This window comes from Schistocerca americana, chromosome 2 (assembly GCF_021461395.2).
Source record: "Schistocerca americana isolate TAMUIC-IGC-003095 chromosome 2, iqSchAmer2.1, whole genome shotgun sequence".
In the NCBI taxonomy this organism is placed as follows: domain Eukaryota; kingdom Metazoa; phylum Arthropoda; class Insecta; order Orthoptera; family Acrididae; genus Schistocerca; species Schistocerca americana.
Window position 1 is genome coordinate 471,377,557 of NC_060120.1, and position 16,799 is coordinate 471,394,355.

At 43.8% G+C, this 16,799-nt stretch overlaps 1 protein-coding gene across 1 annotated transcript in view; it reads right to left on the reverse strand.

Annotated features, from left to right (window-relative positions):
* The window catches only part of LOC124593733 (lysosomal acid glucosylceramidase-like), a 152,182-nt gene that overhangs the window by 99,240 nt on the left and 36,143 nt on the right, over nt 1–16,799 (reverse strand). Inside the window, exon 2 of the mRNA XM_047132063.1 lies at nt 12,492–12,710. Within this exon, the coding sequence (XP_046988019.1) occupies nt 12,492–12,710 (219 nt within the window). The remainder of the gene's footprint in view (nt 1–12,491; nt 12,711–16,799) is intronic.

The following is a 16,799-nucleotide window of genomic DNA, read 5'->3' on the forward strand; positions in this document are numbered from 1 at the left end:
CCACCTCGACAAATAACTCGCCAAAAGGTGAGATTTGAGCTACAGATTGATCATTTTCCAGCTCTACCGCCAAAACAGGCAGCTTAAACATCCCCCTTCACTTCTACTGCCGTGGTACCACCTCAGAAAGAGAGCCCGCCCCAACAATCAGTGCACCCTCTACCTCAGGAGTCCACAGAGATTAATGTAGCTGCCACTGCAGGCACTGAGACAACACCAGATCCACCTCAGGGGGAGGCAGGCACTGGCAGCCATCTTAGTAGTCTGCTAAGGGAACTCACAGTATATAGAGCGTTTCAGAAGTGATGGTCAATATTCAGGGATAAGACAGGAATGATCCTTCGAAACAAAGAAGTCAAGTAAAGATAGGCTGTAAAACGCATACCTTAAGAGCTACGAGCAATTCTTGATCTTTTATACTGTGAAACAAATCCTTCTACTGCAAGCTCTTTGCTTTCCATATTTTGGGAAGTGGTAGTACGGACCAAAACAAAACAACTGTTCACTGGGCTCACCTGGGATAAATAGGCCAAAGTGAGTGAGGAGACGCTACAGGTGGTTCACGCCCAAAAAGATGCTGATCATAGCTGAAGCCCCTATGTCTCTCTTCAGCGATGGCTTCAATACGACACGGGCGTTCAGAATTTTAACGTGGAATGCTGACAGCGTTTCTCCCAAAATCCCCTCGTTACAGTCTTTTCTAGACTAGCATGCCATAGATGTCCCTTGCATCATGGAGAAGCGTCCGTCACCGACTGATCGATTCAAGATGCGTCAGTTACTTTGGTCGATCGAAAGACCGCGCAGGTGGAGGAATTTGCGTGGCCACGTTCGAGGCTGCCAGGATAGAGATAAAGGTAGACAACCACATTATTTCGGTAGTTTCAGCATACAAGCCTCCAAAAAGAAAGTACCCCTTACAGGACCTTCGGAGTTTGCTTGGCATTGGTGAACGAGTTATAATAGCAGAGGACTTGAACTCCAAAAATACGCCACTGAGTGTGGGGCACTAAAAATGGCAGAAAATAGAGACGGTTTATCGGTATCAGTTACTCCGTGGGGTAATTGCTCCCGACGAGCCTACTCATATCCTCCACAAGGCCGACTGCGTGCCAGATATCTTCGACATCTTCCCGTGCAGAGGCCTATCTTGGAGAGCTGTACCAACAGTTCACTATGAGCTGGACTCAGACCACAGCCCAGTCGTCCTGGGGTGTGACAATATCGAAGACACGCGGTGTGTGGTAAAAACAACGTTCTTAACTAACTGGGAACAATCTACTGCTCTGTTAGGACACCACGTAAAGGACATACAGCAAATGCGGAATAAAAGAGAGGTGGTCTCGGTAGTCGAGTATTTATAACCACCCTCCACTTCTGTGCTCCAGGGACAAACACCAGACTGACCAATGAACCCGGTGCTAGGGACCTGCCCATGATGTCTGGGACCTAATAGTCACTACCGGAGACTGAGGAAGGACTGGCAGCGTTACCGCTATCTCGCCGACCTTTGATAGGCAGTAGGAAATAATATTGGACCAGTAGCTCTATTGAGACGAGAGAGGCAGAAACAGATTTTACGCCTGTTTTCGATCGCCTTGTGTGCACCTACGTCAGATGGCTAGGGAACAACCAATCCCCAAGTCCCGACAAAGCCCATATCCCCATACCTAAATCACCTACCACAATCACTTCATACAACCAATGCCTATCATTAAATTACTTCCCAACCATCTGGAAACCCAATAAGAATCGCATCCTTCCCCAAAGCTATGGACCCATTTCACTCATATGTTTCCTAGGGAGCTTACTAGAGTGTTTTGTCCTCAGAGACCGCACCAAATTCCTACGTGACAACAACAAAGACTCACCTAAGCAGTTTGGCTTCCACCCAGAACATAGCACAATTCATCAATTCCTGCGAACACATGTGTAGGACGAGAGATAGGAAACACAGTATTGCAGCAATCTTTCTCGACATCGAGAAAGCCTTTGACAAAGACTGGCATGATGGTTTAATTTACAACTTATCCTAGTTAAAAATTCCAGGACACATGATCAGCATGACTGACCCATTCCTGTCAGGGAGGCAGTAGCAGTACTTCTTCGGGTGGGGCAAACATGTCAATATGATCGAAGATGCTGTGGCTGGGGTTCTGCAGGGCTCGGTTCTAGGCCCCATATTGTAGTGATTATACACCAAGGATGTGCCAGAATTGGCAGGTGGCGAAACAGGGCTATATGCTGATGATATTGTGGTCTATAAAAGGCAGATGCAACTTTATGCTACAGGAGAACCTAGGCGAAACCGTCCATTGATGCAGCATCTGCCATACCAAGATAAACCCGCAAAAATCTGTAGCACTAATATTCACAAATAAGTTGATTCCTAACAGACAGATCTCTGTGGCCGGCAGAGTATTAGAGTGGAGCGACTCGGCGATTTATTTCGGCCTTCAGCTGGATAGACGCTGAACTTTTGCCGCACAAGTTAGTAAGTTCAGAAGCGCTGTTTATAAGGACTCCTCAACGGGAGGCGGGGGCATACTTTAGAGACCAAGTTAGGCTTACATTGAGCTGTCATAAATCTGGTTATATTACATGGTCAATTACTGCAAACACGCATCTGCACAAGCTTCAGACGCTTCAAAATAGTATCATCTACACCACTGCAGATGCAGATCGTTATACGCCCAACACACACATTAAGATCGTCTTAGGCGAACCATCGATTCTTACATACATCAAAAGGAAAACAGAATTTCTCTATGAGGAAGCTCCCACTTCGAACCACTATCTTATTCATCAGTTAGGCACACAGTACCCCGACGCTTCGCGTAAGAGACCAATCAGCATTTTAACCAGGCTATTTAGGGCATAACGGACATACAGTCACACATACAAACAATCATTTACATAAATAAACAAAAGCCGTTTTCAAACATCATTCAGTCATGCTAAAAGTCGGATGGTCAAAGCCCTGTGGTGCTTCTAAAGGATAAAATTAGAAATAAGCAGGCTACTGTCATCAAAGATACAAAGAAGAAACTTAAAATAACAAAAGAACTCGATGAGTATATAATGATTTATGGCAGTGTTGCACAGAATATGTGGGCAAAAGCTGGGATAGCTATATTTATTCACAAAAACTGTAATTGGAAAACTGACAATTACAGCTTCAGTAATGAACGCTTATATCGTTGAGAGTAAGGATAAGTAGTAGCCACATATAATGGGCATATTTGTTCCAAAGAGGGGAAAAAACAAGAAACCGAATAATTCTATGTGCGTCTGTAATGGCTCATTGTAAAATTAACAAAAATGATCATCAAATAATATGTAGAGATTTTAACGCACTGTTAAGTAATACGTCTGTATTACGAGCAGTAGAATTATTTCAGAGAGTGATTGCAGTAACAATGATAATGAACTCAAAGCTATTAGCTTCTATATACCATTTAAAAATCTCAAATGGTTCAAATGGCTCTGAGCACTATGGGACTCAACTGCTGAGGTCATTAGTCCCCTAGAACTTAGAACTAGTTAAACCTAACTAACCTAAGGACATCACAAACATCCATGCCCGAGGCAGGATTCGAACCTGCGACCGTAGCGGTCTTGCGGTTCCAGACTGCAGCGCCTTTAACCGCACGGCCACTTCGGCCGGCTAAAAATCTCAAACACGTTCTTCAGAAAATAGCGTATTTATAAGTACACATGGTATGCATGAGAACATAGGTCAATAATGATGCAATATTTGCTCAGACCACTATATATGGTGAGTCACCTAAAACAGGCACGCGGAAATATTACGGAAATGGTAAGTTTTATTGATGTGTGGTTTTCGCAGAATGGATTGGTTGTCAGGGGCTCTTATTGTTAGCTAAGAAACAGATTGTATTAATATTTAGAAAGCGTATTTATTGTGCAAACACTTTTTAAATGGTCAGTGCCTACCGACATTAACAGGCTGAAAGTAATGTAAATTAGAATGTCAGTGGTGTTTGTTGCAGGATTGTAGTGCGACTCGTTTACATGATATCATATTTTTAACACCGACACCTGTTTGTGCCATTCAACTCACGGACCGGTAGTTCCTATGTACGACGTTCTTATGTTTGCTTACAGTGTGCTTTTGTGTTCTTTGAGTGCACTGCAACTTGCTATAGTCAGATAAAAATTACTTAACAATTGACGCCTGGCACTTGCCGCTACAGCGTTGCCGGCTATCGCTCGGTTATAAAATGGTTCAAATGACTCTGAGCACTATGGGACTCAACTGCTGAGGTTATTAGTCCCCTAGAACTTAGAACTAGTTAAACATAACTAACCGAAGGACATCACAAACATCCATGCCCGAGGCAGGATTCGAACCTGCGACCGTAGCGGTCTTGCGGTTCCAGGCTGCAGCGCCTTTAACCGCACGGCCACTTCGGCCGGCTGCTCGGTTATAGGTGACACACAAACATGGCGGGTAACTTCACAAATTCTGTTAATGTGTAACGCAGAGAGATTTGGGAAGCAGCCGCCACGAGGTACGACGGGAATGCGAGATACTCTGTTGTCAGCTGATTTTAAGTGGTCAATGACTGAACTGCAGCAGCCAATGCGATTTTAACACCGAATTTAAACTATTGTTCTCACCTAACCACAACCTTGTGATGTGCAATGTATCCTAGAAACCGGCGGCCAGCAATCAGAGGCGCAACTACATTCACGATCGCTTTGTTCATGGCGATTAAAGCTAACCTCTACGAACAATTTCAAGACGAAAAATTTCGAGTTCAAAGATTAAAAAATTAAAAATAAATCAAGCATTCATTGGTGACCTGAAACTACCGTCACACTGACTGCACGGATTGCCACGTTGCCATCCGATGAGCAGTCCTGGCGGCACTTGCTTGTAGATTATAGGCAATACTGGTGGATAGGAAGAAAACTTATGTCAATAATGAAAATGACGCGGCGAAGTATTAGAAATTTAAAAAAAATCATCTACATCAATTAACTGAATAAAAATAATAATGACAGTCTTTTGGTCAGATTCAGAAATGGAAAAAAATTCATTATGTTTCACGAGTTTCGGACCTACGATCTTCTATACATCACATCCATATAAGTACATAGATCTCCCAATACCGACCATGACCTTCTTCTTCTGTGCGAATGCACACATATTCCCCGTACTCTTACGGGACTTCGTAAGAATGTCTTCCACAAGTAATGAGTGTGTTGGTGTAGGACACTACAAATGTAGTATGTGGACACACAAGGTGAGAATGTGGGTTTCGCGGGAGGCGTGCGCGAGATAGTCCGTGCAGTCGCACTATATACTCTGTCCGCTCGGTGGCTCAGATGGATAGAACGTCTGCCATGTAAGTAGGAGTCCCGGTCGGGACACACATTTTCACCTGTCCCCGTTGATATATATCAACGCCCGTTAGAAGCTGAAGGTATTAATATAATCCTAATTTCGTTCTGTACATCATTTTAGTGCGCTAACCTCTGCGGTACGCCGCTACGATGCTTCAAGTTGTCACATTTATGACTCTGACAGCCCACTAGCAAGTTGGCTTCACGCAATGCCGTGAGATACTTTTCTAATGTAAGCCGATCTTCCGATCTTTGTGATGATAATAAGTGTGACGCAGAATCGCGTACAGAAGAATCGAGTAGTGTTTGTTTGGTGCTGTGTATGTTTGTTTGGTGCTGTGTATGTCGTTAGCATTGTGTGTGTGTGTGTGTGTGTGTGCTGTTTTCTTGGTTATCATGTGTGATGAAGTACGAAATTAAAGGGCCAAATCCAGGATTCAGGCTCCAAAAAAGAAAGCTGGATGAGCTGAACTGACCTACCGTTGTGGCGGTTTGGCAGTTACGAACGGTTCGGGCGTGACGGGAGGGGGGTGCTCTGATTTGATTGGAGAAAACCAGCTCCAGCCTGCTGTGATGAAATGTCAACCATCGAGTAATTTTAATCGACTATAGTCAGCTACTGTGTGGAAGTCCAAACAGTAGGTTATATGAGTGGAAGGTGAGATTTAACAGTGTAGAAAAAGCCGGCATGCTCATGGAGTGTGAAGAGTGTAGGAAGAATCCAGTTCGTTATTGTACGGTGTATGCGGCAAGATATTCCAATAAATGTCAACCACCTCGGCAATTATTTATCAACATTTTCAACCAGTTACGTGAAAATGGTAGTGTAACATCTAGACAACATAACAGAAGGAAAAATGTGACGACAGAAGAGAGGGAAACTAACGTTCTTGCTGCTGTCGCAGTTGATCTGCACGTTAGCGCCTGCGTAACCGCACGAGGAAGAGGCATGAGTCAGGTACGCGTCCTATACCCAGCGCATTCTTTATCGGCGTAAGTTCCATCCCTATCACACCTCTCTCCATCAAGAGCTGCATGGAAGCGAGTATAAAAATCGTGTCAACGTTTGGACCTGGTCGTTACGACAGGATACTCCTGATGTATCATGTAGCTTATTAAGTGATGAAGTCACGTTTGCCAATGATGGTCACGTAAACCACCGAAACATGTACTACTAGTCTGTTGACAATGCCCATTGGCTTCGTCAGGCGGTACGTCAGCGTCTGTGGAGTGTAAACGTGTTGTGTGGGATAGTGAACCATCACCTCATATGCCCGTTTTTCATAGATGGAACAACGAACGCGCATAAGTATCGCAGCTTCCTGACAGACCATCTTTCACGGATACTAGAAGACGTTCCTCTGCAGACTAGGAGGAACCTGTGGTACCAACATGATGGCTGTCCAACCTATAGTGCACGAAGTACCACAGCATGTCTTCACGAATTGCTTCCAAATCGTTGGATTGGACATAGAGAATTTGTACCTCGGCCGGCCCATTTCTTGGATTTGAGGCCGGTAGACTTTTTTCTGTGGGAAAAGCTGAAAGACGCTGTTTGCAAGGACATACCGGCTACACCCGAGGATATGCGACAACGTGTTACTGCAGCCTGCTCGGACATCTCCACTGAACTGTTAGCAAGTCTGTTGATTAGCAAACAATACGAGTCCTTGACTAACAATCCATTCTGTGAAAATCGCCCATCAAAATAATTTTCCTTTTCCTCAATATTTACGACGCAAGTTTCAGGTGATTCACCCTGTATACGAGAAGCAAAGTGTGAACTGTGGATATAATGTTAAGTACGAAAGCTTCATCAATGTGGTCCATCATGTGAAGTGCACATAAGTGTACTTATTACGAGAAGAGATCGTCGATCAGCTCTATGAAAAAAGACTGAAGCAATATCTGCTAGAAACACCTACTGAAAGTGGTCTGGAGATGGAGTGGCAGAATGTTCGCTGCTACATAGAACCAGCAATGATGCAAGCCCTCGGGAAAAATTAAAAGCAGAGCAGGTCTGAGAATATGGAATGAGGAAATCGAAGAAGCTGTAAAAAATAAACATTTTGTTGAAACACAAAGTTTGCAACACAACTCGAAAAATAGTAAAGAATTATGTAAGATAAGACAATAATCAGGAAACCGCAACAAGAAACTTCAGCTGATTTATAACCCAAATTGAGAATTACAATCACAAAAGACAGAACTTTTGAATATTAAACGGTTAGACATAAAAACAAGGATGAGAAGGACACAGTAAGAATGGATGTGATAGTGAAGGATAGATGGGTTCAGCACTACACGGTCCTATGGTACCAACAGAGAGAACAAGAAGATCAATCAGAAAACGAAGAAGAAGGCAATCCTGTAGAAGTAGATCCCATTATAGTGGAAGAGCTACAGAAATTCCTAAAAGAAAATAGGAATAGAGAAATAACTGGAAAGCATAAAATATGTGCCGAGCTGTTGAAATATGGAGGCACGATATTACATAGGAGTCTGTTACACTTATTCAACCAATGATAGCAGACAAATGAAATATAGGGTGTACATATTGTCCGGTAACACTTTCAATTATTTATTGCACAAGAACTAAACATTGCACAGATGTCATACATATTACATTTGTAAGAAAAACCCCGAAAGTTTTTTTTTTTTTTTTTTTTTTTTTACAAATATTCGATATGCGAACCATGAGTGTGACCCGGCAGACAATACGGTAATCGAATTCTTGCCATACCCGTCCCAGCAAGGCATCGTCGATTGTGGCAGTCGCTCTTTCCCCGAGCTCTGCTACATCACGTGGTAGAGGCGGTACATACACCAGATCTTTAATGTGTCCCCATAGAAAATGCACAAGGAGTGAGATCTGGTGATCGGGGAGGCCATTTTATGAAACAGCTGTCCCCTTCTGTAGCATGGCCGTGCTTGCGACTAGCGCTGACTATCGGCAAATTACTAAACTACGTTGTGGCGTTATACGAAGAAAAAAGAAACTTTCAGGGTTTCTCTCCAAAATGACATATGCATGATATCTGTAGAATGTTTGGTTCTTGTGCAATAAAAAATTGAAAGTGTTCCCAGACTTTATGTACACCCTGTACTTCACTCGTGGAAGACATGAGAAGTAATATCTCTGAGTAAGAAAACTTACCGGAAAATTGTAAAAAATTTAGAGCGACAAGCCTTCTCAACTCAGTACAGAAGTTATATGCAAGAATAATAAACAGTGAAATTAAAACAATTTCAGAAATTGTCATTAGTGAAGAACAGACTGAATTTAGAAAAGCAAGACCAACCACACCATTTTTTTTTTTACTCTGCAACAAGAAAAAGAGAAAGGCGAGAACATAACACACAAACAATTTACATAGAATCTGCGGATTTCGTTAAGGCGTTTGACAATGTGAACAGAAACAGAATCTGCATTGTAATGGAATGCAGCGGATACCTCAGAAAATTAGTAAAAGCCATAAGAAACCAATATAACGAATAAAGGATACCCCAGAAAATTAGTGAAAGCCATAAGAAACCAATATAAAGAATTTAAAAAATTATCATTAATACAAGTGAAACAAGAACAGAAGAAATTTTAATAAATAAAGGAGCATGACAAAGGTGTCCAATATCACTCACTTTTTTTAATATTCACATTAATGATGGTATCCTAAACAGGAGGCAACACGCACAACAAGGTATTAAAATACCAAAAGACACCTTGTTGAATGTATCGCGTAATGCAGACGAAGTCTTAACATTGTACGAAAAAAAGATTGTTTGCAAAGTGCACTAATCACCTGAATTACCGTTGTGAAGAATATGACGCTGAGTTCTACAAAACAAAGATTAATGTGATGTCTTTGAAACTATTTTGACTATTTTTCGACTTTGACTGTCTCAAAAAATATGTAAAGGTTTTTTTTTAAATTACCGCTACCAGTTACAAACTTTGTCAACGGTTGAGAAAGTTTGTGACTGGTAGCGGTATTTAAAAAAAAAATTAAAAAAATTAAAAAAATACTTTACATAATGTGATGTCCTCCTGAGGCAAAAATCTAGTCTGATACAAAATCATTATGAATAATGTGATTTTAGAACAAGTGTAGTCCTTCACTAAATGGGATGTAAAATTTGCCTAGACAGCGAAAAAAAAAGATCTAGATGTAAAATTGGCTTTATTTGGAAATTTAAGTGGCTCCATTCATAATACATTTAAAAATAAAACCAGACAAGAACTGAGAGTGAAATTTTACGTAACTAGCTCTTGCAGCACATCTTCATGGGAGAGAATGTCGGATACCGCAAAAGAGAACATTTGGTAAAATACACAGTGAAGAAACGAAATTTCTAAGAAGAACAAAAGGTTACCCGGCAACAGACAACCAAGAAACGAAACAGTATTACAAGAACTAAAAGCAGAGCTACTTGAAAGCAGAGTATCCAAATACCGCAATGTTAGTGGTCATATTGACGATCGTTTGCAGACTCGCTAGCAGTAGCTTACAAGCTACACAAGATGTGCGTTCCAGTCCAGTCAACGAAGGAAAATTAACAACTACCTATAAGTACTCATTTAACAAAGTAAAAATAAGTCCACTATATAAACAGGAGCATGTAAGAGAATTGGACAGGAAATGCTGGGGAGGTACGATCTGTCCGTAAACTGTAAAGAGAGCAGCCCTCATGATTGGGGAAGCTACCTGTTCTGGAAGAACTCTACAGCTGCCATACAGGGCGACTAAGAATAAATTTTCCCTGTAATAGTGTAGGACAATGTGCAGAGATTTAAGAAGATTCTGTCCATATGTGTTTCTTGCGTTAGTATTATTAGTGATTCATATCTGTATTCCATGTACTGTTAACGCACTTTTTGGAAAATAAACGCCCAACGCGCATGTCTACACATTGCATCGGCAGTGATTCATAAGGCGTACTGCTGAAGGTCACTATAACGTTTTGAAACGCCCTGTAGTTACTTCTTGTGACATGGTGGGGTGGTAAAAAGGGGAATCATCTGCTCGCTCATCAGTCTGCAAACCTATGAAGAAGGGAAGTGCATGACCAAAATCTGGGGACCTATCTTCCCTCACACTTCTACCCTCCGACTTCCAACCTCCACCCCTTCATCCTGTTACACTCCAGGGCACAATTTATCCCTTAATATGGCTCTACTGCATTTATACGTGATAGACACATTTAATATTTGTTCTTAACCACTTCATCTAACAATAAACATTAATTTTATACCTTTCAGTCACATTTTTTAATAATCTGCCATCCCCTGCTACCAAGAAAAACTATACATCTCAGAGAAAATAAACATGACCCCTTTCATAGGTAATGTGGCGTAGTTTAATTTTTTAAACTGGGAAATAGTTTCGCTAGAAGTCGTAGTATTCGAGTGATTCAAGAAAAACATAAGAGAGTGACCCTCACCACAGCTGGGATTTTTAGTATGTTGATCATGGCGCTCCCTCCAACCACGGTGCAAAATGTTTCCCGTATTCAGTCTTGCTTTTTTCTTCGCTGACTGGGCTGTTTGTGCACAGGCTTCAGCTGTCAATCTGTACCTCCCCTGTCTTCCAGTAGCCGAACCCACCACTAAGTTGATTCCTCGCCTACAGCGTCACATCTGCAGGTACAAGTCAACCTTTTTTTTTCCCCCATGCACTATGTGATCAAAAGTATCTGGACACCCCAAAAAACATGTGTTTTTCATACTAGATGCATTTTGCTGCCACCTACTGCCAGATACTCCATATCAGCGACCTCAGTACTAATTAGACATCGTGAGAGAGCAGAATGGGGCGCTCGGCGGAACTCAAGAACTTCGAACGTGGTCAGGTGATTGGGTGTCACTTGTGTCATACGTCTGTGCGCGAGATTTCCACACTCCTAAACATCCCTAGGTCCACTGTTTCCAATGTGATAGTGAAATGGAAACGTGAAAGCACACGTACAGCACAAAAGCGTACAGGCCGACCTCGTCTGTTGACTGACAGAGACCGCCGGTAGTTGAAGAGGGTCGTAATGTGTAGTAGGCAGACATCTATCCAGACCGTCACACAGGAATTCCAAACTGCGTCAGGATCCACGCCAAAAACTACGACAGTTAGGCGGGGGGTGAGAAAACTTGGATTTCATGGTCGAGTGTCTGCTCGTGAGCCACACACAACGTCGGTAAATGCCAAACGACGCCTCGCTTGTAGTAAGGAGCGTAAACATTGGACGATTGAACAGTGGAAAAACGTTGTGTGGAGTGACGAAACACGGTACACAATGTGGCGGTCCGATGGCAGGGCGTGGGTATGGCGAATGCACGGTGAACGTCATCTGCCATCTGTGTGGTGCCAACAGTGAAATTCAGGGGTTGTGGTGTTATGGTGTGGTCGTGTTTTTCATGGAGGTGGCTTGCACCCCATGTTGTTTTGCGCGGCACTATCACAGCACAGGCCTACATTGATGTTTTAAGCACCTTCTTACTTCCCACTGTTGAAGAGCTCAAACGTTCAAATGTTTGTGAATTTCTAAGGGACCAAACTGCTGAGGTCATCGGTCCCTAGAATTACCCATTACGTAAATTAACTTACGCTAAGAACAACACACTTGCCCGAGGGAGCACTCGAACCTCCGACGGGAGTGGCCGCGCTGTTAAACAGCAATTCTGGGATGTCGATTGCATCTTTCAACACGATCTGGTTACACGGCATAACATCCCTGTAATGGACTGGCCCGCACAGAGTCCTGACTTGAATCCTATAGAACACCTCTGGGGTGTTTTGGAACTCCGACTTCGTGCCCGGCCTCACCGACCGACATCGATACATCTCCTCAGTGCAGCACTCGGTGAAGAATGGGCTACCGTTCTCCAAGAAACCTTCCAGCACCTAATTGAACGTATGCCTGCGAGAGTGGAAACTGTCATCAAGGCTAAGGGTGGGCCAACACCATAATAAATTCCAGCATTGCCGATGGAGGGCGCCACGAACTTGTAAGTCATTTTCCTTCAGGTGTCCGGATACTTTTGATCACATAGTTTATTATAAGAGCCAACACGCAATGCACTGTAATGTCTCTACGCACGAGAGGCGTTTGCAAAGAGTCTCAGCACTCACCTGTTGAATCAGTGAAACTGCGCAACCGCAATGCCAGCCGTTGCCCGCAACGCGAGGAGGTGTAGTGTGCGATGCCGCCATTGCTGAGCGCTGGTGTCGAGGGCGGCGCGTCGCAGTAGGTGGCGTTGCAGACACACACGAAGCTCGAGTAGTTGTACCAGCGCACGGCGCACGGCTGGCCACCTTCCACTCTGGTGCCGGTGCAGGACGCAAACCACACTGGAACACACAATCACACACAATGGATGAGCTGCTCCCACAAACGGGATAAATTGTTTCTACACTTCCTTTTGGTTTTGATCACTGACAATCTCCTTGTCGTCTCTCTGTCATGCGTTTGTATTTGGAACGGTGTCTTTGCTGTCATACTTGATGGCTACTGCAAAATATGGAGAACAGAAATCGTGTGACAAAAGAGGATTCCAATCATTAAATATGATATGCGCTGAACTGCGAGAAGTGCCCGTAAATTTTTAACTTTTAACTATGATCTCACAAAAACAGAGTTACATAAGTAATGTTTTGTTTATTTACAGGCACATGTCTGCTGTCCTGATATACGTTCATATCCTGACGCCACAGTGCTGTAGCATGACGCCAGACCAGACTCAATGAAATGGCACAGCCAATCTTCACTTTAGCAGATCTCCATTCAAGTTACCGCACCACAACATGACAACACGCTGCTAGAGGAGTAAAAATTATACATCGTAGCGTATCCCCACTTTATGGATGGGCTGCTCCATTCTGTTTTGCCTCCTCTAGCAGTGTGTGGTGTGGGATACTTCATGTACCAGGACTGCAAACATGTACCTTCAAAGGAAGGAAAAAATGGTTATGTAACAGCTTTATATTTACACTGAGTTGACCTAATATCATGTCAGAGCTTCTACTGACCAGTGTAATGCAGCAACTCGACATGGGATGGACTCAACAAGTCCGTGGAAGTCCTCTGCACAAATATTGAGCCATGCTGCCTCTATACTCGTCCATAATTGCGAAAGTGTTGCCGGTGCAGGATTTTGTGTTCGAACTGATCTATCGATTATGTCCCATAAATATTGACGGGGTTCATGTCGGGCGACTGGGTGGTCAAATGGTCCAGAATGTTTTTCAAACCAGTTGCGAACAATTTTGGCCCATTGTCATCCATAAAAATCCCGTTGTTGTTTGTCAATACGATATCCATGAATGACTACAAATGCTCTCCAAGAAGCCAAACATAACCATTTCCAATCCATATTCGGCTCAGATGGACCAGAAGACCAGTCCATTCCATGTAAACACAGTATGGAGCCGCCACCACTTTGCACAGTGCCTTGTTGACAACTTTGGTCCGTGACTTCGTGAGGTCTGCGTCACACTCGAACCCTACCATCAGTTCTTGCCAACTAAAATCGAGACTCATCTGACCACGACACGGTTCTCCAGTCGTCTAGGTTCCAACCGATATGGTCACAGACCGAGAAGAGGCGCTGCAGGTGATGTTGTGCTGTTAGCAAAGACAGTAGCGACGGTTGTCTGCTGCCATAGCCCGCTAATGTCAGATTTCGCCACAATGTTCTAACAGATGTGTTCATCGTACGGCCCACATTGATTTCTGCAATTATTTCACGCGATCTTTCTTGTCTGTTAGCACTGACAGCTCTAAGCAAATGTTGCTGCTCTCTGGTTTTAATTGAAGGCCGACAGCCTCTGCGTTGTCCATGGTGAGAGGTAATGCTTGAAATCTGTTTTTCTCAGCACACTTGACGCTGTAGATCATGGAATGTTGAATTCCCTAACGATTTCCGAATTGGAATGTCCCATGCGTTACCACTCTGCGTTCAAAGTATGTTAATTCCCATCGTACTGCCGTGATCGTATCGTAAAATTTTGTCATATGGATCACCTGAGTACAAATGACAGCTCTACCAAAGCACTCTCTACCAAAGCACTGCCCCTTTGTACCCTTGTACACAATAATATCACCACCTGTATATGTGCATATTCCTATCCCATTACTTCCGACACCTCAGTGTATCTACAGGGTGGTCGGAAATTCCAGTTACAGACTTATAGGACATGTAGAGAGTAGTTAGTACAGAACATTTTGAATAGGAACCCATGTCCAGAAACATATCGTTTCCATTCTACGACAGTTTCAATGGAGATGATTATCTCATCCACACCCACGTGAGGAATGCACTTAGGCGTGACCCAGTACAATTGTTGCAATCCATTTGAAAAGAATACTAACTGGTTCCGTTATTACTTACGCATTTGCATTACAACTTGCACCTTATAGTTTATATTAGTCGACAACAACAAGAACACAGCATCTACGGCACCAGCCGCAACGTACCGATGCATTACAACAGTGGCTCGATGTGGCGACCACCAACGTTGTTACACATATTGTATCTCTGAAGCATGTTCTGGCACTCTCTCCATCCCACCTGGTGTCTCTTCAATGTCTTGTGCAGCGGCCGGAACTCGTGCCAGCAGATCTTCCTTTGTCTCTACAGGTGTCTGATAAATCAGACACTTCATGTGGCCCCACAAGAAGTAGTCCATAGGGGTTAAATCCGGCGATCGTGGTGGCCACGCGGTTGGACCACCACGGCCTATCCATCTGTCACCACACCGTCTGTTGAGATATTTCCGGACATCCAGTGAAAAGTGAGGTGGTGCTCCATCATGCTGAAACCACATTTCCTGACGGACATTCAGTGGCACAGCTTCTAAGAACGGGTCCATTACGTGTCGCAGGAAGACTAAGTATGCGGGGTCCGTGAGCTCGGATGGAAGGAAGTATGGTCCAATCACATGACCGTTCAGAATACCTGCTCCCACGTTAATTCCAAACTTGTCTTGAAATCCCTGAACATGCGTGGCATCAGGGTTTTCGTCCGCCAACACATAGCTATTTCGAGCATTCAGAACACAATCCCTTGTGAACCTACATTCATCTCTGAAGAGAATTCGACGTGGAAAGAGGGGCGCGTCGATGCAACGGTGCAGGAACCATGTGCAGAAGGCGACGCGTTGTGAAAAGTCTACTGGACCCATAGCGTGTACCCTTTGTACGTGATACGGATGTAATTGTTGTTCATGCAGGACGTCCAAGACGGTTCTGTGACTAACAGCCATTGCACGCTCAATTGTTCGCGAACTCGTTGACGGGCTATCTTCAATGCGACAAGGTACACCTTTTTCAAATTTGGGAGTGCGGCGTCGCCGTGGAGCACCACAGTACTTCCTCCTCACGATCAACGTACCCGTTTCTTGTAGCCGTTGTGTAACTTGGGCAAACAGTTTGTGCGATGGAGAGTGACGGTGTGAAAAACGTTCATGATACAGCCGACTAGCAGCTCTTCCGTTACCTCCAGCTTCGCCATACACAAGGAGCATGTCTGTGTATTCCACAAACGTGTACTGCACCATGTTTCATCTATCGGTGATGCACAGATATTGACTCGGTCTCACAGCAAAGCGAACAATAACTGACATCTGGGGATCGCCTGACGTAGTACACGTCATCGTGTCTACCCTGTTGCATACCAGGACAGGGAACTCTGAGACGTTTCTCTTTCACTAAGCAGACGTTGACTTGGTACACATCTGAATTGAAACTGTCGTAGAACGTAAACGATACGATTCCGGACATGGGTTCCTATTCAAAATGTTCTGCACTCGCTACCCTCTAGAACTTTGTAACAGAGATTTCCGACCACGCTGTATACAGGGTGTTACAAAAAGGTACGGCTAAACTTTCAGGAAACATTCCTCACACACAAATAAAGAAAAGATGTTATGTGGGCATGTGTCCGAAAACGCTTAATTTCCATGTTAGAGCTCATTTCAGTTTCGTCAGTATGTACTGTACTTCCTCGATTCACCGCCAGTTGGCCCAATTGAAGGAAGGTAATGTTGACTTCGGTGCTTGTGTTGACATGCGACTCATTGCTCTACAGTACTAGCATCAAGCACATCAGTACGTAGCATCAACAGGTTAGTGTTCATCACGAACGTGGTTTGGCAGTCAGTGCAATTTTTACAAATATGGAGTTGGTTGGTACAAATGGCTCTGACCACTATGGGACTTAACATCTGAGATCATCAGTCCCCTAGAACGTAGAACTACTTAAATCTAACTAACCTAAGGACATCACACACATCCATGCCCGAGGCAGGATTCGAACCTGCGACCGTAGTGGTCGCGCGGTTCCAGACTGTACCGCCTAGAACCGCTCGGCCACATCGGCCGGCTGTGGAGTTGGCAGATGCCCATTTGATGTATGGATTAGCACATGGCAATAGCCGTGG